Source organism: Diospyros lotus, chromosome 15, assembly GCF_014633365.1.
Source record: "Diospyros lotus cultivar Yz01 chromosome 15, ASM1463336v1, whole genome shotgun sequence".
Lineage (NCBI taxonomy): Eukaryota > Viridiplantae > Streptophyta > Magnoliopsida > Ericales > Ebenaceae > Diospyros > Diospyros lotus.
In genome coordinates, this window is record NC_068352.1 from 17,534,447 (window position 1) to 17,561,117 (window position 26,671).

The 26,671-nt window shown below is 38.1% G+C and overlaps 1 protein-coding gene across 6 annotated transcripts in view; it reads right to left on the bottom strand.

The window, feature by feature from the left end:
* LOC127792223 (actin-related protein 2/3 complex subunit 1A) overlaps window positions 1–26,671 on the bottom strand; it is a 129,136-nt gene that overhangs the window by 33,090 nt on the left and 69,375 nt on the right. For all 6 annotated transcript variants that reach the window (XM_052322663.1, XM_052322666.1, XM_052322664.1 and 3 more), the window contains one exon: window positions 18,403–18,472. In XM_052322663.1, the coding sequence (XP_052178623.1) occupies window positions 18,403–18,472 (70 nt within the window). The remainder of the gene's footprint in view (window positions 1–18,402; window positions 18,473–26,671) is intronic.

The window sequence follows — 26,671 nt, forward strand, 5'->3', positions numbered from 1 at the left end:
CTCGGAGTGGATTGGATGAAGGAGATAAGCCCCATTTGTTTTGATTTCAACAAGATGGAAGTCACATTTGAGAAAGGGGGAAGGAGGATGACTATAACAGGTAGTGCAAAGACAGGGATGTGTAAGTTGATCATGGGGAAGAGACTATAGAAAATGTTCAAAAACAAATGGGTGCAGGTGGCCCAATTATTTTCTATACATGCTCTAGAGGAGGAGGAAGAAGAATCTGGTAGAGGTGGAGAGATAAAGCAGATCACTAAGGGCTCTACCCCAACTCCTTGGGAGGTAAACCAACTAGACTCTCTTAATTCACTCTTAGTTGAGTTTGGGGACTTGTTTGAGGAACCTAAGGCTCTACCACCTAAAAGACCCCTAGATCACACCATCAACCTTAAACCAAACACTAAACCGATTAACCTACGTTCTTACCAATAACCCCTAAAACAAAAAGCCGAAATAGAAAGGATGATTAAAGACATGTTGCAAATGTCCATCATCAGACCAAGTCTAAGCCCGTATGCCTCTCCTTAACTCCTAGTCAAAAAGAAAGATGGAAGTTAGCGCTTCTGTATCGATTATCGCCAACTCAACTCCCTTACTAAAACAACAACAACATATCCAGCCGTTATCCCACTATGTGGGGTTGGCTACATGAACTCTAGACTTCTATGTGGGTTACATCCCAACAGATAGTTTGTCTATAATTCATATTTGGATCCGACTAGGTTTTACGCTGGCTGTCGGCTACCTAACGCAACCCTCCTCCTTTATGCGGGCTTGGGACCGGCAGTGGATAATATTCCCTGGCGGAATAATGATGAAATGAAGTTTGAACACCATCTTCACATGGAGAAGTTTCATGAGATGGTGGTGAATGAAGATAATTGATATAGTTGTGTTCCATCACTTAATTGATATGGTGAAACCAACAAGTACAATATGGAAACACAACATACCTATCATTGAGGATTTATTGGATGAATTACACGAAGCCAAAATATTCACCAAACTGGACCTCCGTTCAGGGTACCATCAGATACGAATGCATCCTAAAGACATCAATAAAATAGCCTTCAAAATCCATCAAGAACATTACGAATTCTTGGTAATGCCCTTTGGTTTAACCAAAGCCCCAACAACCTTTTAGGCCCCCATGAATCGAATATTTAAACCATACCTCTGCCAATTTATCCTAGTATTCTTTGATGACATCCTAGTTTATCGTCCTACCTTCTCCCAACACTTAGAGCATTTAAGGACCACCTTACAAGTCTTTAGGCTCAACAAGTTATTTATGAAGAAGTCTAAATGTGCATTTGCACAAACCCAAGTTGAGTACTTGGGCTATATAACCCCGACTTGCTAATGTGAGAGCCCTAAGGGGATACTTGGGTCTCACTAGTTACTATTGAAGATTTGTGAAGAATTATGGAATTATGAGCAAGCCATTGACAGAACTATTAACAAGAACGAGTTCCATTGGAGTAAAGAGGCAGAGGAGTCCTTCGAGCTACTTAAAAAAGCTATGAGTGAAGTTCCTACACTAAGTCTCTTGGACTTTAATTAGCCATTTGTGTTAGAGACTGATGCTTGCAATAATGGGGTAGGGCGGTATTGATGCAAGGAGGAAGGCCTTCAGCTTTCATTAGCCAAGCGTTGGCTCTTAAACATTTGGGCCTCAGTGCGTATGATAAGGAGTTATTGGTCGTCCTAATAACTATGGAGAAGTGGAGACATTACCTAGAAGGGGGAAAGTTCATTATAAGAACAGACCATGAGAGTTTAAAATTCCTATTGCAACAGAAACTTCACACTCATCTATAGAGGAAATGTATGTCAAAATTAATGGGACTTGATTATGTGATTCAATACAGGAAGGGGCATGAGAACAAGGCAACAGATGCCCTTTCCCAATGTTTTGAAGAAGGGACATCCACAACCATCACTTCTCTCACTCCAAATTGGTACTTGGAAGTGGCATCCAGTTATGATAAAGGAGAATGGACTAAGGAGCTCATGGGGCAATTAATCCTTGATCCCTCTAGTAGACAATGGTACACACTTGGCAATGGTTTGATCAAGTATAAAGGGAGGTTGGTGATCGGGGATAGAGACTCCATCAAGAAGAGGATATTGAAGGCCCTACACGACTCCCCAATTAGGGGACATTCAGGGATACAAAACACCTATTGCATGATCAAACAACTTTTCTATTGGCCCAAGTTGAAGAAGATAGTTAAAGAATATGTAATGACATGTGATGTTTGCAACAGATGAAAGCATGAGAATTTACACCCCCTGGCCTATTGCAACCATTACCCATACCAGAACAGGCGTGGACTCATATCAGTATGGATTTTGTGGAAGGCCTACCTAACTCAGAGGGAAGGGTCTACATCCTAGTGGTGGTTGTTAGATTGACGAAGTATGCTCACTTTCTTAGCTTAACCCATCCCTTCACGACCCCAGAGATGGCTAGGGTATTTTTAGACCAAGTGGGGAAGTTACACGGACTGCCTTAGACAATTATCTTGGACAAGGATAAAATTTTTACAAGTTTATTGTGGAAGGAGCTCAGGAAATCCTTGGGAACACACCTACACATGTCCTCAGCCTACCATCCGGAAATAGATGGGCATATTGAGTGAGTCAATCAATGCTTGGAAACGTATTTAAGGTGTTTATGTTCTGTGCATCCAATTGGGTGGCATAAATGGCTACTCTTGACCCAATGGTGGTACAATTCCAACCACCATACTACCCTAAAGATGACCCCATTGGAGGCCCTTTATGGGTACAAGCCACCACTATAACCAATGGGAGGGGAAACCACTTCTATGGCTACTGTGGATACTTGCATTAGAGGCAACATGTGGCGCAAGCTTTAAAGAAGGAGTTAGCCAACACACAAAATCAGATGAAACAATTTGCAGACAAAAAGAAAAGTGAAATGACCTTTTTAGTGGGAGACAAGGTGTATCTAAAGTTAAGGCAAGTCTAATTGAAGGCTCTATCCCTAACACAAATTACTAAACTTAGTCCCAAATTCTATGGGTCCTATGAAGTGATAGCTCAAGTGGGAAAGGCTGCTTATAGGCTACAACTTCCAAAGGGATTCAAAATTCATCTAGTGTTTCATGTGTCCCTCCTTAAGCACTCTACCGAAAACAACCCAGTGAGCCTTACTCTACCCCTCGCACCCCAAGGAGTTCAATGGGAAGCTGAGCCATAGCCATTGTGGGCAAGCGGGTCATATACAAACAGAGAGCACCAATCACACATGTGCTAGTCCGTTGGTCTAATCTACATCCAAAAAATAACACATGGGAGTACCTACTTGATCTCCTAAAATAGTTTCCCAAGGCATCAGGCTTACTCTAACCTTCTTGGGGACAAACAAGGTTTCAAGCAGGGGGAATTGTCATGTAACTAGGTACAACGCGGGAAAGCCATTAGGTGGGAAGGGATAATATGGATTGTATTAGGGGTCTTATTGTAATAAGGGAAAAAAGGCAGTTAGATAAAAGTGTGTAGAAGATGTATAGTTTGAATTTCTGACTCCAATCCTCTCGGGATTAGTGTATAAGCAGAATCCCTCAACAAATTGAGGCATTAGTGAATACAATTAATTCATTTCTTGCCTCACTTGTTCTCTCTCTCTCTCTCTATCTCTCTCAATTCTTCTCTTTCTCCTACTATTCTCTTCGATCGGACATGATTCTCCCTCAATTACAGGAGAATTCCCCCTGTTAAAATTAGATTCTGACAATCACAGTTGCTCATAAAACTGTGAATGTAAACTTGAACTGAAGATTGACAAACTCACTATCCCAGTCTTAAGAAATTAACACAACATGTCTATTTATTTGGGACTTTGTCTAAAACCCTACATTGTGTCATTCACAAATTGAGGGCCAAATGGCAAGGAACCTTGGGTCTCCTATCACATTATCCATTGCATGGTGGCCATAGGAAATGATTTATTATTCGGTAGAAAAAGGCAACTTCAGTGGGAAGTATGACACTAGTTACCTTTACCATTAAAAAAAAGTCACTTTAGTAAAGGGAGTACAAGCACCACATTGAGGGCCTAGACTAGTGCCTCGATTAAAGGCAAACTTGAGTATTGGTGCTATTGGCAATAGGCCAATGACTTGTTGGGTAGTCTGGATTAAGTAAATTTAAATAAATACAAATAAAATAAAATTCAACCAGATCGTGGTTACAATGGAAATAGGGTGAGTTGTAAGGTCTTAAGAATTAACAAGTTGATGAATGATAATTGTGAAGCTTAAGAAGAAAACCCTAGCTTTTAATATGTATATACCATTAATTAAACTCATAGACTATACACCTATACATATATACACAAAATACTAAACGGGCCATGAGCCACGTGCTCTAATATAAGATTAAACCTAGGTGTACTATATAAATATAATCATACAACTCAACACTCCCCCTCAAGCTGGAGCATATATATCATATGCACTAAACTTGCTACAAATATACTCAATTTGAGGACCTCTGAGATACTTAGTGAAGACATCTGCTAACTAGTAATTGGAATTGACAAAATTTGTGGTAATAAGCCAGATAAAATCTTCTTTGGATGAAGTGACAATCTATCTCAAAATGTTTGGTCCTCTCATGAAAGATTGGATTGGAAGCAATATGTAATGCAGCTTGATTGTCGCAAATTAATCTCATCCGTGATATCTCCCCAAACTTGAGCTTTTGAAGCAATTGTTTTAACCAGATAAATTCACACGTTGCCAAGGCCATAGCACGATATTTTACATCTGCACTCGACCTAGCAACAACCTCCTGCATCTTACTTTTCCAATATACCAGGTTTCCTCCAACGAGAACACAATATCCTGAAATAGACCGTCTATCAAAGGGAGAACCTGCCCACTCAGTGTCAGAATATCTGATTACTCGAGTATGACCTCCGTCCACATACAATAGTCCTCTACCTGGAGCTCTCTTAATATAACTGAGAATCCAGACTACCGCATTCCAGTGGCTATCGCAAGGAGACTATAAAAACTAACTGACAACACTGACTAAGACAGAAATGTCTAGGTGAGTGATAGTGAGATAATTAAGTTTAGCCTGTGGTATCCCCCAGGATCAGCAAGAGGTTCCCTTTGTCCTGGTAAGAGCTTTACATTAGGGTCCATAGGAGAATCTATAGGTTTACAATCAAGCATCCCAGTTTTTTCCATAATGTCTAACAGATACTTTCGTTAAGAAATAACAATGCCAGAACTGAATTGAGCAACTTCTATGCCAATAAAGTATTTAAGTTACCCCAAATCTTTAGTTTGAAAATGATGGAAAAGATGTTTCTTCAATTGAACAATACCATTATGATCATCACCTATAATAACAATCTCATCCACATAGACAACCAAGTATATACACCTCCCCTGTGATGCGTGTTTATAAAAAACCGAATGATCAGACTCACTACGAGTCATACCAAAGTCTTGAATGACAGCACTAAAGCGACCAAACCAGGCTCAAGGAGACTGTTTCAACCCATATAGTGAGCGACGGAGTTTACAAACCAACCTAGACTCCCTTTGAGCAACAAACCTAGGATGTTGCTCCTTATAAATCTCCTCCTGAAGCTCACCATGTAAGAAGGCATTCTTAATGTCTAGTTGATACAACCGCCAGTGGCGCATAGCTGCTATAGAGAGAAACAAACACACAGAGGACATCTTAGCAACAGGGGAAAAAGTGTCGCTATAGTCAAGACCATAAACTTAGAGTATACCCCTTGGCAACCAAACAGGCCTAAAGGCAATCAACTTGCCCATCAAGACCCACCTTGATAGTATAGATCCACCGACAACCGAGAGAAGATTTTATCTCGCTGTATTACCATAGATTTTGTCAATTCCAATTACCAGTTAGCAGATGTCTTCACTAAGTCTCTCAGGGGTCCTCGAATTGACACGGCGAGCTACAACGACAGCTAGGGTTTGTATGGCAGCGGCTAGGGCTAGGGTTTATATTTTGGCTCTGATACCATGTGAAGCTTAGGAAGAAAACCCTAGTTTTTAATATGTATATACCATTAATTAAACTCAAAGACTATACACCTATATATATATATAATACTAAACGGACCATGGGCTCTAACATAAGATTAACCCTAGGTGTACTATATAAATATAACCATATAACTCAACAATAATCATAATAGCAACTCTGTTTGAATTGGTGAGCTAAGGTATTAGTTTCTGGAATTGAAAGTAGACTTTCCATGTGGTAAGTCAAGGCAAATTGATAGTTGACTTATATGATGGATATACGACCATACAAAAAAGCGGCCATACAAAAAAGACTAGAAATGAAAAGTTCTAATCTGGTTGAACAAAGATAAGAAGCAAAAACTACAATTAAGATGGTTGTCATGACCTTAGGAGCAATAAGGGGGCAAAATTATAATAGGGATATAAATAGTTGTTAGAGGGTATTTTGCAATTTGTTAGAATTTTAGTTGTTCTGCACATGGGTGCATGGTTGAAGCCAAACAGATTGCACATGGGTGCAGGAGCAATAAGGCTATAAATAAGCCATTGTTGTATGAAGAAAGCATGCTTGAATTGATTGAATGAATTCTTAATTCTCTCTCTATAACTTTCTGTCCAAGCTCCCTCTCGTTTCTCTCTACTACTTTCCCTCAATTCTCTCTACATTCTTTCCCCCATTTCTGTCCATTTTCCCTCTCCAATCATTTTGTTCTTGATTCTATTCTATCGAATCCTTTTGATTGCCAATCCAATCCTAGGCTACACCCTAGGTACACGACAGAATGGCATCAAAGCCAACAATTGTAATACCCCAGATCAAAATAAGTAATATATCGAAATATCCCATATTTTGTGATATTAGAAGAGTTAAGTTTAAGGATCTAGAAGACAGTTTAATCATTTTTAAACAGCCGAATCAATGGAAAGGAGTACCCCAGAACATAGATGTCTAAAGGAAAGGGTATGTCATTGATGAGCGTCTTGAGACAAGATTTAAGACGCTGAAAAGAAGCGAAATAGAGATAGTTTTCGATATAGCTATGATTCAGGCAGAAAAACCGAATGATCGTAAGGGACTTCTGAAAAGTCAATGAAACCCTGAGAGGATTCAAGTTTTGCATAAGGAACAACCCTGAGGTGATTTCGGGATAAAACAGGAGGGATTCGCGATCAAAGCATATTTTCGGGCCAAAGTGTAATTTATGAAACTTGGTCGAAAGTGGTAAAAACAAAACTTGGGGGGGAAATGTAAAAGAGAAAATTCAGGGGTTTGTTGTGGAATTTTTAGAAACTCAAAGGGCTGCATGGAAAGGCCCAAATGTAATTTTAAAGTTTGAAGGGGGCAAAAGTGTATTTTTTGGAAATCTTGCAATGTGAACAATGCTAGCCGCCTCTCCCATCGCCGATTTCGGCTATAGGGGGCTACAAGGAGGGGCTTAGAGCCATCAGGGCTAGTCTTAGGGTCATCCGGGCCTGCCCACGGTGAAGAATCAGCCACACTAATGGCCAATTTGACCAAAAATGTGATCGTGAGATGGACGGAAAAATCGGCCTCTGTAAATCGATCGTGGAGACTAATGATGAGGGATTTGGGTTGATCAGAGGCAGGTTGAGGCATTTAAGACCACGAATTTGATAGCAACGGGCGTTTCAAGGCTCAAAATTAGGTATAAATAAGGAGTCAATGGCCAAAGGTTTTTCATTAGTTCTAGCTCAAATTTGAGGCTCTAGAGGGTGAATTGAGGGTTCAGGATAAAGGGCTTTTGTTCCTTGTGTTTTTGTAGAATTTTTCTGGATAGTTTGGTGAGTTTTCGTGTAGATTTGAGGATGTTTTCGAAAGTCGCCGAAAAATGCAAGGGGCCGCTAGAACCAAGAGTTTAAACGTCCAGTTGGGGTGCTTCCGGCCATTGTTTCAAGCATCCAACCATACCATTGTGACCGACTTGAAGTGTAGATCAAAGTAAGGGGAAAAACTAGCAAATGCCAGTGGTCGGAGTCGGAGAAGACAACCAACACGTGAGGTGCACGTGCCAGTCTTCACATGCAGTACACGCGTAAGGCGCGTGAGGGTGCGTGGGGTATAGGTATTTTTTGGAATTTTTTTTTATATTTTTAGAAAACTATTCATGATTTATAGTGTTGGAAAAATGGGAGAAAATATTGAGGAAGTATTTATTTTGGAATTATCGAGGAAAAATAAGGAGAAAATAAAAAGAAATTCTAAGGAAATTATGGAAAAATAGATATTGATACTCCTTTGAATAAATATGATAGTCAGGATACGTTGAAGATCAAAATTGAGTAATAATACGATTATCGAGGGTGGGCATGAGAATTGAGATATTAAGAGACAAGTCGAGGTAAGTGATTCTACCCAACTTAGCCTATTTCATAACGCAATATGATTTGTATATGCAATTACGCTCTACAATCTATTTGACATATTGGCATGCCTTGATATGTATACATCATGTAGTTTGCATTCACGTGTCATGATGATGAAATATGCATATGTTCACAATGATATTATTGGTCATGTATCGCATATGTTTTAGAGGACGAACAAGCATCCCTACTCTACCACGGGTGTTGTACAACACCTCGGCTTGGTAAGGAGGTTGTAAAATGAGGAGTAGCACTAAAGTGTGGCTAATGCCTTGTCGGCTCAAACAAAAAGAATGAGCACATTTTACATTTTGCATACATGCACGAGATATGAGTTTGTACCCTTATTTAGATGATTTAACATCTAATTGGAATTTGTCCCTGGAATATTCAAACGTTTCAGATAAAGATGTAGTAGAAGCGAGCATGGAAGAAGCATGTAATGGCACTTACCAAAGTGCATGTTGTTTTGGTTATATGGTTATGCAGCCTATGTATTTAAGTTCTACTACTATGAATTTTGAACGTTTTGAAGAATGATAATGTATAACCTTATTTATGGTTAATGCTAAAGTTAAGGTTCGATTTTGTCTTCCGCTATCAATTAAGTACCTAGCCTATCTTATATGATGTATGAATCCCATGCTAGCTGGGTAGATAAATTTTTTTGGGAATTTTATGTTATGTTGGGATTGTATCTTAAAAAAAGAAAAAAAAATACATAGCCCAGAATTTCCCAAAGTTATATCACGCCTGTGAAGTGGGGTGTTACAACAATTCTTGGTTGTGATTTCGTCAAATCCTATTAACCAATCCAACGAAACAGAGATCGGCAATTTCAGTAGCAAATCAGAGCTAGGTGGTCTTTAGGTTGAGAATCCAGTAAGGAAGCGGGTTTGGAAGCAATTGCCAAATCATGGCAATCGCATGTGGGATCCGAAGCACTAGCAATTTAGTGGGTGTTGCGATGCAGTGGGTTGGACTCGGAAGTGTCTCGATACAGTAGGTGTTACGATTTGGACTCAGGAATGGGTGTAGCGATTGAACTAACAGTGAGTTCTGGTGATTTTGGAATTAGAAACGATTGCAAATTGGGCTAGGAGCGACGGATTTTATTGGTTGCATCGGAATTGTTCAATAGAGGAGGCGGACCCAGAGCCGAGACTTGGATTAGCCGATTCCAAGCCATTGAAGGATCACCACCACGATCAGAACTACCCACCGATCAAATTCCTTCAGTTATTCGAGTGCAAGCAAGCAGAGTTCAAGTCATCACAATAAAGTGACTTGATCGATCAATTCTGAATGAGCAAGCGATTCTCAGACTGAGATTTTTTAGACGCGAAGTAGAGGTAACTGCTAGGTGCAAGATTAACCACGCTTGTGAATCCATAGTGAAGTAGATTTGGAGCATAGCTGATTAATGATTGGTTGTGAAATGGAACGGATCACATGATTCAAGAAACAACAATGGATTGATTAAATAACGGAGTTGATCCATTCAAGAGACTGCTAGGGGCAATTAGGCTAATTTGTCCCAACAGTGCCTTCGGTGACTCTCGGGAATTTGCATAATTGATCAGGGAAGGCGAGTCCGAGGGCGATTCCAGCAAGTATAGGGAATCATTGCAGCAGGCGAGTCAGAAGATTAGATAGCCTTGGGTGACTCTTGAAGGCCAATCAAGTCACTGTAACATGCGACTTATCCTATGACGAAATCAGGTTTAACTTGGAAGCGAGTTTCTAGACGTCTGCAATGATTGCTTCTCAATTTCGGTGGGTAATAGTAGTTGTTTGATCCTCAATAGAATCAGCTAAAGTTGTTTCTCAATCAGCGATCCCATCAGTGATTTGACTTATGATGGCTAATGAGATTAGGATGAAACCAAGAAGATCTCAATTGCAACAAAAGATTTCTGCCATGACGGGCAGTGCATGCATGAGACCATGGGGGCCTCAATTGCAGCGGAAGAATGCTGCATTTTTAGTTGGAGGTAGACATCATGAGGAGTTTGGTTAGAAGAATCAAGCGTGGAAAAGGTTGGATAATGAGTTTAGCCAAATTAACAAGGAAACCATTAGTGGGATACATGGAACGTGCAATGAATTCGACTGTATGTTACATGAATAGCTGCAGGAGTTTGCGATGATACTAACTAAGAAGTATCACTATAGCTTCCTTGCTGAATTCTTCGATGATTATCACTAAAGTTTTAGCCCAGAAGAATTCCTTAAAATGGAGGAGCCGAAGGAGAAGTCACTACTTACCTCCAATGTGGAGTGGAAGAAGTATACTGTTTTAGACGGAATTACCAAGGAAGGTGATTGTAATGACAATGCTGGTAGCAACAACAACAATTCCGAGGGTTTGGTCTAGGGTGTGTGGGTAAAAGGAGAATTAAAGGAACACATCGATTCCTTTGGAAAAGAAGTTCTCAATGGTGATGTTTTTGGGGTTCTGCAACAAGATCAGTCCAACTTTAAGGAAGAAGGAGAAGAGGAATAAGAGATTGAGAAAGAGGAATTGGAGGACGGTATTCAATCAGTTGATAGTCTCTCAAGCACTCCCACTAGTGCTAAGATTCTTGATGCCATTGATCTATGAAAACAACAAAGGAAGGAGATTGAAAAGCCTCTTTACCAAGTACTTGAGGAGAAGGACGAAAGGATTGCGCCAGGCACTTTGCTTGGAACATCCCATACGGATGTTATTGGCTCTGGCACACACGACAAGATAGCAGCTGCCAAAAGTGTTGATTTGCTTAAAGAGAAGTTTGAATTTCTACCTATAACTGGAAATGATATGGTTGCAAGACTGACAGCTCAATTGGAACCATTTTCAATGGCAATAGGAAAGAATTGGATGGCTGGACTTGGTGTTACAGCAAGTCAGAGTATTGTTACTGTTGAGGAAAAAGAAAAGAGAAAGCAAAAGAAAAGGGAAATAAGAGATAAGAACAAGAAAAGGCGAAGAAGAAACTAGTTAGTGAACATGGGCATTGGATGAAGAAACAACCGCTTGGTTGTAATAAGTTTCTTAGGGATAAGAAATCTTTTGAAGCGGGGGAAATTATCATGACCCTAGGAACAATAAAGGGACAAAATTGTAATAGGGATATAAATAATTGTTAAGAGGGTATTTTGCAATTTGTTAGAATTTTAGTTGTTTTGCACATGGGTGCATGGTTGAGGCCAAACGGATTGCACATGGGTGCAGGAGCAATGAGGCTATAAATAAGCTACTGTTGTAGGAAGAAAGCATGCTTGAATTGATTGAATGAATTCTTAATTCGCTCTCTATAATTTTCTCTCCAATCTCCCTCTCGTTTCTCTCTACTACTCTCCCTCATTTCTCTCTACATTCTTTCCCCCATTTATGTCCATTTTTGCTCTCCAATCGTTCTGTTCTTGAATCTATTCCATTGGATCCTTCTAATTGCCAATCCAATCCTAGGCAAAACCCTAGGTACATGACAACGGTTTAAACATGTAAGACAAAGACCAATTGGCATGTCGCACACATAAGATGAGAGTAGATAAAATGGAAGAAATATGGAACACCACAAGTAGAGGATAACCAAACAAAGCTTAACAACAAACTCTTGGGCATAGCATTGGTTATAATATGGTCATGGAAGAAAAATGATTAAAGGCAAATCTAGTGCATGAAGCTCCTACATTGTGGGCTTTGGGGAAGGTCAATTGTATACAACCTTACCTTGCTTAGCAAAGAGGTTGTTTTTTGACTTGAACCTGTGACCTCTTGATAGGGATATTTTCCATTTTGATTTTAAAAATAAGATTTAGATTAGGTTTTGTCTTGTTCTGTTTTGATCTATCATAGTTGTTTAGATAAGAGAACTTTATTTGAATTTAGGGATTAGATAGAGATATATTTGATTTTATGAAGAAATCCGATAGAATAATGAAAACTATCGTACCACTTCTCCATTAGCAGCTAGGATTAAATATACAAGACTCCTAGTTTGATACAAACTTATCTCCTAAACTTTAGCTACTAGATAAACTCCTAAATTCTAGCACAAGATTACAAGATAAAATAATTCTAACTAATCTACAAATATACACAAGATATATAAGATCAGCTTGAGGATAACTCGGGAGAGTTATCCTCCTCTTATTCCTCTCATCTCATCCACAGATCATCTTCTCAATCCTTTAAGATTGGTTGTTGCATCTTTATCTTTCAACACCCCCCCCCCCTCAAATTGAGGAATATATATCAAATATTCCCAGCTTGCTTCTTATATATTCAAAACCTTGTTTTCTCATTGCTTTGGTCAAAATGTCTACATGTTGTTCTTCTGTTGGAACATAAGTCAATTTAATGTTGCCATCCTTGAGCTCCTGTTTGACAAAATGGCGATCAATTCGGACATGCTTCATCCGATCATGCTGCACCAGATTGTTGACAATGTTGATAGCTAATTTGTTATCACTATAAAGAAATTTAGGAGATAATATCGGCATAGACAAATCATTCAACAGTCTTTCCACCCATACCATTTCACAAATTGCTTGAGCAATTGAGCGATACTCTGCTTCAGCACTGTTGCGAGCTACCACTTGTTGTTTCTTGCTCTGCCAAGTCACTAAGTTATCCCATAATTTTGTACAATAGCCTGATGTGGATTTGCTATCTTCCACAACACCTACCCAATCAGAATCTGCGTAGCCTATTATCCCTCTGTCTTGGCTTTTTGTAAATAGTAGACCCTTACCCGGTGTTCCATTAAGATATTTAAGGATGTGATAAGCTGCTTCCAAGTGTCTCCCAGTTGGTGAATGCATGAATTGACTAACAATACCCACAACATAGGTAATATCCGGTCTTATGTGAGACAAATAAATGAGTTTGCCTACTAATCGTTAGTACATGCCTTTGTCCACTGGATGCTCTTCTTTTCCTTCTTTGTTCTTCCAGTTAGGTTCTAAAGGTGTGCTTGTTGGTTTACACCCTAGTTTACCCGTCTCTTTTAGCAAGTCAAGAGTATACTTTCTTTGGGAGACAAAAATGCCATTCTTACTTCTTGCAACTTCCAAACCAAGAAAATATCGCAGTTCCCCCAGCTCTTTTACTTCAAAGGCCTGCCTTAGCTGTTCTTTTAGCTTTTCAATTTCTTGGTTATTATCTCCCGTGATAATGATATCATCCACATAGACTATTAGAATTGTTCTCCTACCATCCTCCTTGATCTTTGTAAAGAGTGTGTGATCCGCTTGTCCCTACTTATATCCCAGCTTGTATAGAGTATCACTAAATCTTTTAAACCATGCTCTAGGTGATCGCTTTAAGCCGTATAGAGATTTTTTTAATTTGCATACCTTATCTCTTGTATTGTCTTTCTCAAAACCCAGTGGTATCCTCATGTAAATCTCCTCCTCTAAATCTCTGTTTAGGAAGGCGATTTTAATTTGCCTTAGCTTGTATTGTCTAATTTGCAGTTTCCAGTCCAGGTTTACGGCTAAGGATGGTAGAATTCGAATTGAATTGAGTTTGGCCATGGGAGCAAATGTTTCTTCATAATCCAAACCTTGAGTTTGAGTAAATCCCTGAGCTACAAGTCTTGCTTTATACCTTTCCAGACTTCCATCTGATTTATACTCTAGAGTGAATATCCACTTGCTGCCAACTGCCTTCTTTCCCTCCAGAAGATCCATAATTTCCCATGTACCATTTTTCTCCAAGGCTGCCATTTCTTCCATAATTGCCATCTTCCAGTTTTCATCCTGCAATGCTTGATAAACGTTTCTAGGGATAGCAACACTATCTAAATTGATAGTAAATGCCTTAAAGGAGGGAGACAGTTTTGAGTACTCGATGAAATCATTAATAGGATGCTTGGTGCACATCCTTCTACCTTTCCTCAACGTAATTGGGACACTTAGGTCATCAGCAAGCTGTTGTTGTATATTGATATCAGTATCAACTATCTTGTTTGGACTTACCTCCAGATTGGACAGATTGGTTGGTTGAAGAGTAGTAACTTAGGTCTTCTGGAATAAACCTTTAGAGATTTAGTCAGGTCTTGATCACCCTGCTGGATTTCAATCTCCTCTTTCTCCTCCCCTTGATGAGTTTTAGCAGAGGGAAGACTAGTAAGGGGATTGAGAGGCACGAAGATGACTGTACTCCAATTGTGGACTGGATTTTCATTTTGAGTAGTATTTTGGAAGAATGGTTCATTCTCGAGAAAGGTGACATCACAAGAAATAATGAACATGCGGGTTGTTGGGTTATAGCACTTATAGCCTTGTTGGGTAGGAAAGTATCCAATAAACACACATTTAAGTGCTTTTGGTTCAAGCCTGGATGGATTTAATTGGTTTTGATGTACGAAGGAGGTACACTCGAAGACCTTAGGAGCAAGAGTGTTTAAGGCCTTGGAATAGTGAGGGAAAGCTTCAAGGAAGACATTTAAGGGAGTTTTATAGTTTAAGGTCTTTGAAGGAAGACGATTGATGAGATAGGATGCTGTAAGAACAGCCTCTCCCCAATAAGAATGTGGAACTGATTGAGTGAACATAAGAGCCCTAGCTCTCTCAAGTAAGTGCCGGTTCTTCCTCTCGACTACCCCATTTTGTTAAGGGTTGTATGGGCAAGAGCTTTGGTGAACAATACCATGATCATTTAGATAATGGTTAAAGTCATTTGAGAAGTATTCTCTACCATTGTCACTTCTTAAAATATGAATGGAAGTTTGGAAAATATTCTTAACCATGAGATGAAACCGTTTGAAAACCATATAGGTTTCAAATTTATCTTTCATGAGGAAGACCCAGCAAACTCGTATGTGATCATCAATGAAGGTGATGAACCACCGAGTGTTTGTTAGATTTGAAAGTCTGGCTAGTCCCCAAATGTCACAGTGGACTAAATGAAATGGCTGAGACAATTTGTAGGAATGTTTTGGATGAGTGCTCTTAGTTTGTTTTGCAAGAATGCAATGTTCACAATAGAAATCCTGAATTTTATTGATAGAAATTGAAGGGTACAAGACTCTAAGATACTCGAAGCTAGGGTGTCCTAATCTTTGATGCCATAACATTAAATCAAAATCTAAAACTGCAGCTAAAGAGGATTGAACAAATGACCTACACTCCTTTTGGTAATCAAGATTGACGATTTGATATAGACCTCCCTTCTCTTTAGCTTTGCTAATCGTCCTCCCCGAAGATTTGTCTTGAAAAACACAATGGGAAGAAGAGAATATCACTAAACAGTCCTTATCTTGAGTAATTTTGCTTATTGATAGCAAGTTACATCTCAAATTTGGCACATAAAGAACTGACTCTAATCTTAGCCCTGCTACATAAGCTGTGCCCCTTCCTTGGACTAAAGTATTAGTTCCATCAGCCATGAATACAGTAATATTCTGATCACACGATTTAAAATTGGATAAAATTCAAGACCACTTGTCATGTGATCTGATGCATCGGTATCTATAATCCAAACACTTGAGGTCAGCCTTTTGGAGAACAAAGAATGACTGATCTTATCTTGTTTAGCTAAGGATACCACTTGATTGCTATTGCTATCCATACTTTTGGTTGTCTTCTGCATCTTGGTTTGATTCAGCAACTGCTAGAGGGCTTCTAGTTGATCTGAGGTTGAAGAGATTGGCGTTGGTGCTGAATTCCCCTTTTCAGATTCCATCATATAGGCGGACTGTACTGCTTTTCACTGGTTCCTCGGTTTCCAATTGGCTGGTTTCCCGTGCAACTTCCAACAGGTGTCCTTAGTATGATAGGGCTTGTTACAATGGTCACACCATTGCCTATCTCGCTGCATCTCTACCTTAGCCGTAATAGATGATCGGCCATGGGATATGTTTAAGGCAGAACTCTATAACATTCCTTCGTTTGTTGAACCATTAGGTAGCATCACTTTCTTCCTACTCTCCTCCCTTTTTGCTTCAACAAATACTTCTCTCATAGAGGGAAAGGGCTTAGTTCCAAGCAATCGTCCTCTTACCTCATCCAAAACTGAATTTAGACCATGCAAGAAGTCAAATATCATTTCTTTCTCCACCATCTTGTTATACTTCCTTCCATCAGCCGAGCATTCCCATGTGATCTCATGAAAGAGATCAACCTCTTACTATAATTCAGTCAAGGTATTGTAATACTCAGTTACCGTGTTGTTACCTTGTTTTGTTAATCGAAATAGATCTCTCGAACCGCATTCCAAATCTCGCTTGCTATTTTGTAGAAGAGGTAAGTTCTTCCTACCTTTGGCTCCATTGAGTTCACTAGCCATGCCATGACAATGGCATTCTCAGCTTCCCATACTCCACATGCTGTTCAATCTTGGCTAGGCTTTACGATTTCTCTGGTTAGATAGACTACCTTCCCTTTTCCTTTAATCACAAGCATAACTGATTGGGACCACTCTCAGAAGTTGGTTCCATTCAGCTTGTGTAAAGTAACCTGGAGGGAAGATCCATCGAAGGCTACAGAAGAATGTGACGAGGTTGTAGAGACTGGATTGCTCTTTGTTGGAAGAGAAATAAAAGTCCCCGTACTGGCTGTTTGATCATCAGCCATGGCGCAAGTTAAAAAGTTCTTTTACGATTAGAACTCTAAATAATTGGTGGCCACAAAAACTCGAAATCAAGCTCTGATACCATGAAGAAATTCAATAGAATAATGAAAACTATCGTACCGCTTCTCCATTAGCAGATAGGATTAAATATACAAGACTCCTAATTTGATACAAACTTATCTCCTAAAATTTAGCTACTAGATAAACTCCTAAATTCTAGCACAAGATTACAAGATAAAATAATTCTAACTAATCTACGAATAATACACAAGATATATAAGATCAGCTTGAGGATAACTCGGGAGAGTTATCCTCCTTTTATTCCTCTCATCTCATCCACGGATCATCTTCTCAATCCTTTAGGATTGGTTGTTGCATCTTCATCTTTCAACATTTTAAATATTATAATCATATTTTGATTAGTTGTTATCTTTTAATTGCCTATTTTAAAGATTATAATCATATTTTAATTGCTTATCCTTCTATGGTCCAGCATCACCTCTAGGCCATAATTACTAGGACAGTGGTACGGTTTGGATCATGGTACGAGAAAAGGTACAGAGTACATTAGTATGCTGATTTTAGGGTATGGAGAAAGTAGGCTTAATTAGTTTGTTATCCTGGGTCATGGTAAGTTTTATAGTTTGTACTTGAGTAGAAATTAGTTAGATTGATAGTTTGCTATTATAGAAGTTGGCTTGTTCTGTTTTGATTTGAATTTTTTTCAGTGTTCATGTACAACTTATGGAACAAAGCATCCTGTGCTCCCGAAGTTAGGTTTGAATATAATTCAAAATGCAATAGAATATACGAGAAATTGGGGTAAGCAAGCTTTCTTTACTTTAATGTTCTTTGAAAATTATTCTAACTTCAAGTTTTCTCCATAGTTTTTAATCGTTTTAACTAAACCCATGCACTGCTTAGGATCCCCATTCTTGGGGATCTAGATCAGGTTCCTTGCAATCTCAGGACGTAAAAGAACCACAATTCAGAATGTGTGATCCAGATCATAGTTCCAAGGGGTAGCAGGAACCTGGTAACTATGCTCCATGCCACGAGAAGCAACCTTATTGTTGTGCCAAGGCCATAAATGAACTGATCGATAAGAAAATATATGCACCCCAATCTCATATAGTGAGATTAAGGTTTGGTGTTTTTGTTTGTGTGTGTGTGTTTTCTTTTTCGCTAAGTAAATCATAGATGGCAGGCCTACCATATTTTCTTCCCATTTTCATAAATTACCTATGGCATATAGTTACGCTTTACTCTCAAAATGAAGAACCAACTAAATTGTTGAAGAAAGTATATAATCAAGTGGAAGCAAATTATAGTCAGAAAAGAATCTGGAGGACAATCTAGAACTAAAGGGAATGATAAAGCAGCAAAAAGCATGCTAATTACCAGTTATTGTCTTGTTCGTAGTAGCAAATGCAAACAGTTTTAGCACCACTTCCAACAGAAAACTTGTTTTCTGAAAGGAAAATTAGCAATATTGATAAGAATAGAGCCAATAATTTACAAATAGTGTCACCTCATCTTAGCAGAAACATTAACCAAAATGTTCTTATGGCTCATAAATATCAATACAAGAACAGCAATAAAATATGGCCAAAGAAAAATCATATACTGACTCCCAATTTCAAGGCACGGATGGCACCAAAAACACACGTGCGTGCCTTTGCCTGCATATATTTGCTGCTATTTATAGTTGATGAATGATATAAATCATAAAGACACGATGAGAAAAAACCCAGCCTAACGTATTTGTTGAACACAGGAAAAAGTATTGTCCCAACCATAAAGAGAGTAACAACTGTCCTTCATTCGTTAATCCATAATTACTCACGCTGAACAAAGTGCAAATGCATAATTATATGTACAACCTACTATGTACAAAACTAACTACTCTTCAACAAAAATTGAGTCAAGATATTAAAATGTAGGACACAGTCAACATACTAGATGTGTATGGGCCAAAAAAGTTGAATAAATGAAGAGAATTCATGACCCCAAGAAAGTGAATATTGTCCTACTTATAATCAAATATTCAAATCCACCAAGAACAAAATGATAGTTTAAAACATCAAATACCCACTCTTTTTAATTCTGTAAGGCAATATTGTAATGATGAAGGACTACAATTAATTAAAATTAATTGTTGGAAGTAGACACTGGTTGTTTAAGAACAAGTCTGCCAAATGTTCATAAACTGAGAAAGGCTTCTATTTTATTTAATGTCAACTAGCTATTCTCCAAAATAATCCCAAAAGCCAATACAAAGTTTGTTTGCTATGTTCTTAACAGCCAATGATATCCCCTTAGCTTTGATCAAACATCCACGTATATTCATTTACTCAGAGGAAAATGAAAAGGTGATCTTGGCTTGCCAGAAATATGGCTCATTATTAGTCAGCCATTTTAACCAGCACGAAAATTGTTCTACAAGACGTTGTTTCCATAACCTTCAAGTTAGAACAGAGCAACCTTACTACTCTACCAAGGCCTGCCCTCCCTTTGTTCAATAGTTGTAAAGAAAATTTTTCTTCCAACACAGACTTCACTCAGAAGTAGTTTATGCAGAATTCAGGCATCCAGCTTATCTTCATCACACTTTTTCTTCAACACCATACTTGCTTCTCAAAGAAATAAAAGCATCCATCTTATCTCCAAGTGCCGCTATAGGTTCACAAAAATCATAGTTATAGCTTAAGATCCCAGGAAAAGCCAGACTTCCTTTCTGGCACAAAAATCCAACTAAAATGCAACCAGGAACCAAACACAAGCAAACTTCAAATCAAGCTAACTGATCATAGTTGATTGAGTGGAAATCTAAACAGCACATGCATGGACATGAAACAATATTGATACATAGGTAATCTTCAAAAGGATTGAGAAGCAAGATGGAACAGGCATCAATGAATTATATATCTTATAAGGATCATGAAAATAACTCACATACTACACAACAAAAGATGACTGATTAAAAAGCCAATGTATGTTCTAGAAAACTCTATTCATGAAAAAATATGGAACTCAAATTAAAAGTTTAAGAGGGATGACTAATAAATGTACATCTATATTATTTTTGTTTAAAATATTAATTTTCAATTTAATTTTTTGAATTTATAATGTGGTTCTAATTTATGTAAGCAATGCACATGCAAAATCCCCAATAAAAGGGGATGTGTATAAGTGACCGTAACTGTCTGGTAGCAAAAGTGAAAAATAATAAAAACTAAAGTAACAATACATGCATATGGAATGTATGACAGGTGCCGATGTCCTAAAATAGTATAGGACCGTTATAGAAGTGTCCATGCTTCCTAGGCAGCCATTGAACAGGGCTTGAGCCATAGCCAGGATCACAGTAAAGTAAGGGGCGTGGGACGAGGATGGGGATAAGGTTGGAGTCCACGCCGAGGTATGTGACTTTAAGGCTAAGTTTTTTTTTTTTTTTTTGGCGGGGGGGGGGGGGGGGGGGGGGGGGGGTAGGCTTAATCAATGCACTATTTAGGGTTGTGGTACATTTTGAATATTAACTAGGGTCGATATTAAATATATACTAACTAAATTAAAATATCTTATAATTTTTACATAAAGTTAATACTTTTTGTAAAAAAACCGTGTACAAGAATTAGAGACAATTATAGGCAAACTATAGGAACAGTTTTTCATTTATTATACAATTATTTATTTTCTAAGTGACAGTTTTTTCTGTGTATAACTGTCACCATATAAGCAGTTATTGAAATAAGTTGAATTTTGAAAAAGCTTACTTAAATATTATTGAATCCAAGTAGAGGTATTTATACAAATACAAAATATCTATTCTATCTCCTAGAAAATAGGAATAAATTCAAATTTAGATAACAGAAACTAAAATTCGAAATGCTGGAATTTATGTTCTACTTTCAAGCTGTATTTTTTCCTTGAATCTTGGAGCTTTATCTTATCTTCTAGACTGCTTATCTTTTAAATTATGAAGTCTTATCTTATCCAACCACCTTATCTTCCTCTTTTTTAAACTTGAACACCCAATCTCATCGTCCAACACTTCCCCTCAAGCTGAAGAATAAATACTTGTCATTCCCAACTTGCCAATTAGAGATTTGAAACATGGTCTTGCCATGACTTTTGTAAACACATCAGCCAACTGACTTGTTGTAGGAATATAGGATAGATTAATTCCTCCTTCATCAATTTCCCTTTTATAAAACTTCAGTCTATTCTCACATGCTTCATTCGATCATGCTAAATTGAAATTTTAATAATACCAATTGTTGATTTACTATTATTGTACACCTTTGTTTGTTGTGACAAAGGAATATGTAAGTCTTCCATCAGCCTTTCTAACCAAATCACTTCACAAATTTCTTGAGCTATAGCTTGGAATTCTACCTCAACACTACTACGAGCAACAACTGATTACTTTTTACTTCTCCATGTAACCACATTTCCCCATACTTTAGTACAATAACCTGAAGTTGACTGACCATCTTCAATAGATCTTACCTAATTCGCATCAACAAAGCTCTCAATTCCTCTTTTTGTTGTTTTTTGAAATAGCAATCCCTTTCTAGGTGTCCCTTATAGATACCTTAGGACATGAAAAACAAATGTTTTTGGGTGGGAGAATGCAAATATTAACTCATTACACTCACTGCACAGGCTATATCCGACCTTGAAAGGGGTAAGTACATTAATTTTCCCACCAACCGTTGGTATCTTTCCTTCTCTACCGAGGCATCATCATTGATTTCTCCAGATTTCCAGTTCTTTTCTAACTGTGTTCTAGCAAGTCTACACCTTAACATGCCAATTTCTTTTAACAAATCTAGTGTATAGTTTCTTTGTGAGATGAAAAGTCCTTCTTTACTCCAACCCACCTCCATCCTAGGAAATACCTCATTGTTCCTAGGTCTTTAACTTCAAATTCAGCCCTCAATTGCTTCTTTAAGCTTTCTATTTCTTGCATGTCATCTCCTATCACTATAATATCATCCACACAGATGATCAATATAGCCTTTCTTCCATTAGCTGTGAATTTTATGAACAAAGTATGGTATGCTTGCCCCTATTTATACCCTAACCAATTTAGGGTCATGTTGAACTTCTTAAACCAAGCTCTTGGTGATTGTTTTAACCCGTATAGAGACCTCTTAAGCTTACAAACCTTTCCAGTGTCCACTTCTTGCTCAAAACCAAGAGAACTCGCATATATATTTTCTCATCCAAATCTCCATTGAGGAAGGCATTTTTAATATCGAATTGATATAAAGGCCACTCTAAATTAATAACAATAGAAAGTAATACCCTGATAGAATTCAGTTTAGCCACAAGAGAAAATGTCTCTTCATGGTCAATCCCATAGGTTTGGGTGAACTCTTGGGCCACTAATCGGGCCTTATATGTTTCAACACTTCCATCTACACGATGTTTTACCGTGAAGTGAATACCCACTTACATCCAACTACCTTCTTATTTGAGGGCAATTCTATTATATCCCAGGTATTATTACCAACTAGGGATTTCATCTCTTCCAGAATAATAGCCTTCCATTTAGGATCCTTCATAGCACATTGGATGGTTTTGGGGATTTCAATATTGTCTGAGTTTGCAACAAACGCCCTGAATTGAGGAGAATACTTTGTATAAGTCAAATGATTAGAAATAGGGTACTTAACACATGACATTACCCCTTTTCGCAGTGCTATAAGAACAGCCCAATTCAAATCATCCATCCTTGTAGTAGTGTTGTCCTTAGATTGACTAGGCTCCTCAGATGGACCAACCTCTGGATTCAATGGTTGACTATGCTGAGGTTGTTGATGGCCTTTAAGCCGCCTAGAATAAACTAAGAGAGGATTGTCAGGACCTGGGAGGTGAGTATCAGGGGCGAGAAGGTGAGTGCCAAAAGCTATTTTAGGAGTAGGAGTAGGTTATTTGGATCAGACATAGAGATATCAGGAGGGTTAGGAGTTGCTACTAGTATGTTGTCAGGAGTTGATGTTGATGCTCCCCCTTGAGAACATACTGACAGTGTAGAGAGAATAGAATCAAGCAAAGGAAGAGGATAAGGGAATCCCAAGGCCATGCTGCACTGGCCAGCTCCTCTAAAGAGGATGTAGGGGGATAAAATGGGTGATCCTCATAGAATGTTACATCAAAGGACCCAAAAAATTTGCGAGGGATAATAGCACTTATATCCTTTTTGGGAAGGAGAATACCCAACAAAGATACACTTAAGTACATTTGGTTCAAATTTGGTCCAAGAGGAATTATTGTTGTGAACGTATACAATGCAACCAAAAACCTTGGGAGAAAGAGAAGTAAGGAGATGGACATGGGGAAACAGATCACAAATAGTGTTAAGAGGAGTTCTAAATTGTAGGGCTTTAGAGGGAAGATGATTGATGAGATAAGAGGCAATAAGAAAAGCTTCCCCCCAATAGGAATGAGGAACATAGGTAGTGAACATCATAGCTTGGGCCACCTCAAGAATGTGTCCATTTTTTCTCTCAGCCACCCCATTTCGTTAAGGGGTGTATGGACATAAACTTTGATGAAATATGCCATGTTCAGAGAGATAGTCAGTGAAATCATGGGAAAAATATTCTCGACCATTATCAGTTCAAAGAACATGAATAGGAGTTTCAAACGCATTCAAAATGAGTTTGTGAGACATTTTGAAAGTGCTACTAGCCTCTGATTGTTCTCTCATAAGATAGACTCAGCAAACCTTAGCATGATCATCAATAAATGTTATAAACCAACATGAACCCAAGATATTGGGATGTTTAGCAGGACCCCAAATATTACTATGAATCAAGTGAAAAGGTTTAGATGGTTTATAAGATTGTATAGAATAATGAGAACGAGGTTGTTTAGCAAGAGTACACTGCTCACTGGGAAAATGGTTCTTTATTAATGAAAAGGGGTGAGGATACAAGAATTTTAGAAATGGAAAACTAGGGTATCCTAGGCATTTATGCCACACTGGGAAAATGGTTCTTTATTAATGAAAATGTGAGGATACAAGTATTTTAGATATGGAAAACTAGGGTATCCTAGGCATTTATGCCACAATAGAACATTAGCATTAGCTGTTACAATAAGGACAACTTTATTGGTGGAGAACTTGTTACAATAAGGACAACTTTATTGGTGGAGAACTTGGAACATCTTCTGACATATAGTAAAGGTCATCTCTTGCATTAGCACTGCTAATCATCATTCCCAAAGATTGGTCTTGAAATATACAGTAGGATGGAAAAAAAGTCACACTACAATTCATCTCTTGTAAGTTTACTAACTGATAGTAAATTGCACTGCAATCTAGGTACACGTAGAACAAATTTCAACTTTAGATTTAATAAACACACTATTCCAAACCCTAAGGCAAGAGAGGTGGTGCCATCAGCCATAGAAATATTAATAGTTGTGCTGCAAGGTGTATAATCCATCATAGAATTAGCCAAACTTGACATATGATATGATGCACCAGTATCCACTATCCAAACATGTTTAGGATCTTTAGTGAGATTAGTGAGTACTGAGGAATACTTTGTAGAGCTATCGAAGTTGTTAGCTTAGGAGGAGGACTTGAGGGGTTTGTACATGTGGTTTGATTTAGCAGCCTGTACAAGGCTTGAACCTTCTCTGCTAATAAGTTTAGATTTGTGTTGTTCCTAGGTTCAGTGGAGACTTCGATAGCATAGGTTGATCTGGTGTGGCTTCCAATTTGCTAATTTGCCATGAATCTTTCAACATGTTTCCCTTTTGTGGTATGGTTTGTTATAGTGGTCACACCACTGCTTGTCCTTCCCTTGATTTCTTGGCAAAGTATCCTCCTTTTTGACAGTAGCAAGAGTAGAATTTTGAGGGCTTGAGATTGAGTTTGTTTGTTCGGTGAGCATCACCTGTTGCATGCTTTCCTCTCTCTCCATACCTCACCAAAAACCTCTCTCAGTGTAGGTAAGGGTTTAGTACCTCACAATCTTCTACGAACTTCATCCAAATATGAGTTAAGACCACGGAGAAAATAAAAAACACGATCATTTTCCAACATTTTAGTGTACTTTGTGCTATCAGTTGGACACTCCCAACTAATAGTGTAGAATAAATCCATCTCATGCCATAACTCAATCAAAACATTATAGTATTATGTAACATTAAGGTTACCTTGTCTAGTTGTATGAATGGCTAACCTGATTTTAAACGTTGAGAGATATTCTCCAAATCTGAGTACACTTCTTGGACTGCATCCCAAATCTCTTTTGCAGTCTTGTAGAAGAGATAAGTTCTACCAATCCTTGCCCAATTAAGTTGATAAGCCATGCCATAATAATTGAATTTTCTGCTTCCCAGATGCTATAATTTGCTATGGTATTTGGTGGGGTAGGAATAGCTCCTATCAAGTATCCAATTTTTCCCTTCCCCTTGATCATGAGCAAAACAAATTGAAACCATTCTCCGAAATTACTCCCATTCAATTTATGTTGAGTAATTTGTAGATGATGGTTATTAATAGGGTTTGTAGAAAAAATTGGACTGAGAATGGGGGGTTAGGAGAACTCGTGGCTGAGGCTTCGGTTATGGTTGGGTTTGGTAGAGTTTCTGCCATGATTTTTCGAACAACCTAGACCTTAAGATCTAGGTTACCAAGACTTGGCTCTGATGTCATGAAATAAGCTAAATTTTGGAAAAGCTTACTTGAATATTATTGAATCCGAGTAAAGGTATTTATACAAGTACAAAATATCTATTCTATCTCCTAGAAAATAAGAATAAATACAAAGTTAGATAACAGTAACTAATATTTCAAATGCTAGAATTTATCTTCTGCTTTCAAGCTGTATCTTTCCCTTGAATCTTGGAGGTTTATCTTATCTTCTAGGTTGCCTTATCTTTTAAATCTTGAAGTCTTATCTTATCCAACCACCTTTTCTTCTTTTTTTTAAATTTGAACACCCAATCTCATCATCCAACAGTTACCATTTGTGTATAAATTTGTCCAATCTGAATAATAAAGTGAGGAGTTTTTTTGTCCAAAATCAACATAGAATCAAAGCATTTCTAATTAGAAAATTCCTCCATCGTCCCAATGGCGTCCTTCACCACAGTCTCTTCTTGTTCCCCTCAAGTACCCGTTGTTCCAAGTTTTAATGAACATTCAGTTATGATGTTCATAAGTAGCAGAGGAAAAAATGATTATCTTAATGGTGAAGCTCCTAAACCGAATTCAACATATTCGAAGCACAAGACATGGGAAGCAGAAAATAATATGGTAATGTCATGGCTTGTCAATTCCATAACTAATGAAGTCGGAGTAAATTTCATCCTCCACAAGATGGCACAAGAGAATGCCACAAAGGAGAAGTATTCCGACCCTAAAGACACATCAAATCAAAGTAAATTTCATCCTTTGCAAGACTACATAAGAAATCTGGGATACCGTAAAGGAGAAGTATTCTAATACTAAAGACACATCAAAGGCGTTGTCAAGAAGACCTCTCAAACACCCAATATTTTAGTCATCTAACTAAAATATTGGCAGCAACTCGACATATTCAAACTACCTAAATAGACAGGCACTTCATAAAAAGAAAAATTGAAGGTGAATTTCCTTCATACCAAGGATCTACCAGAGACTACCTATTGAAGACTCAAT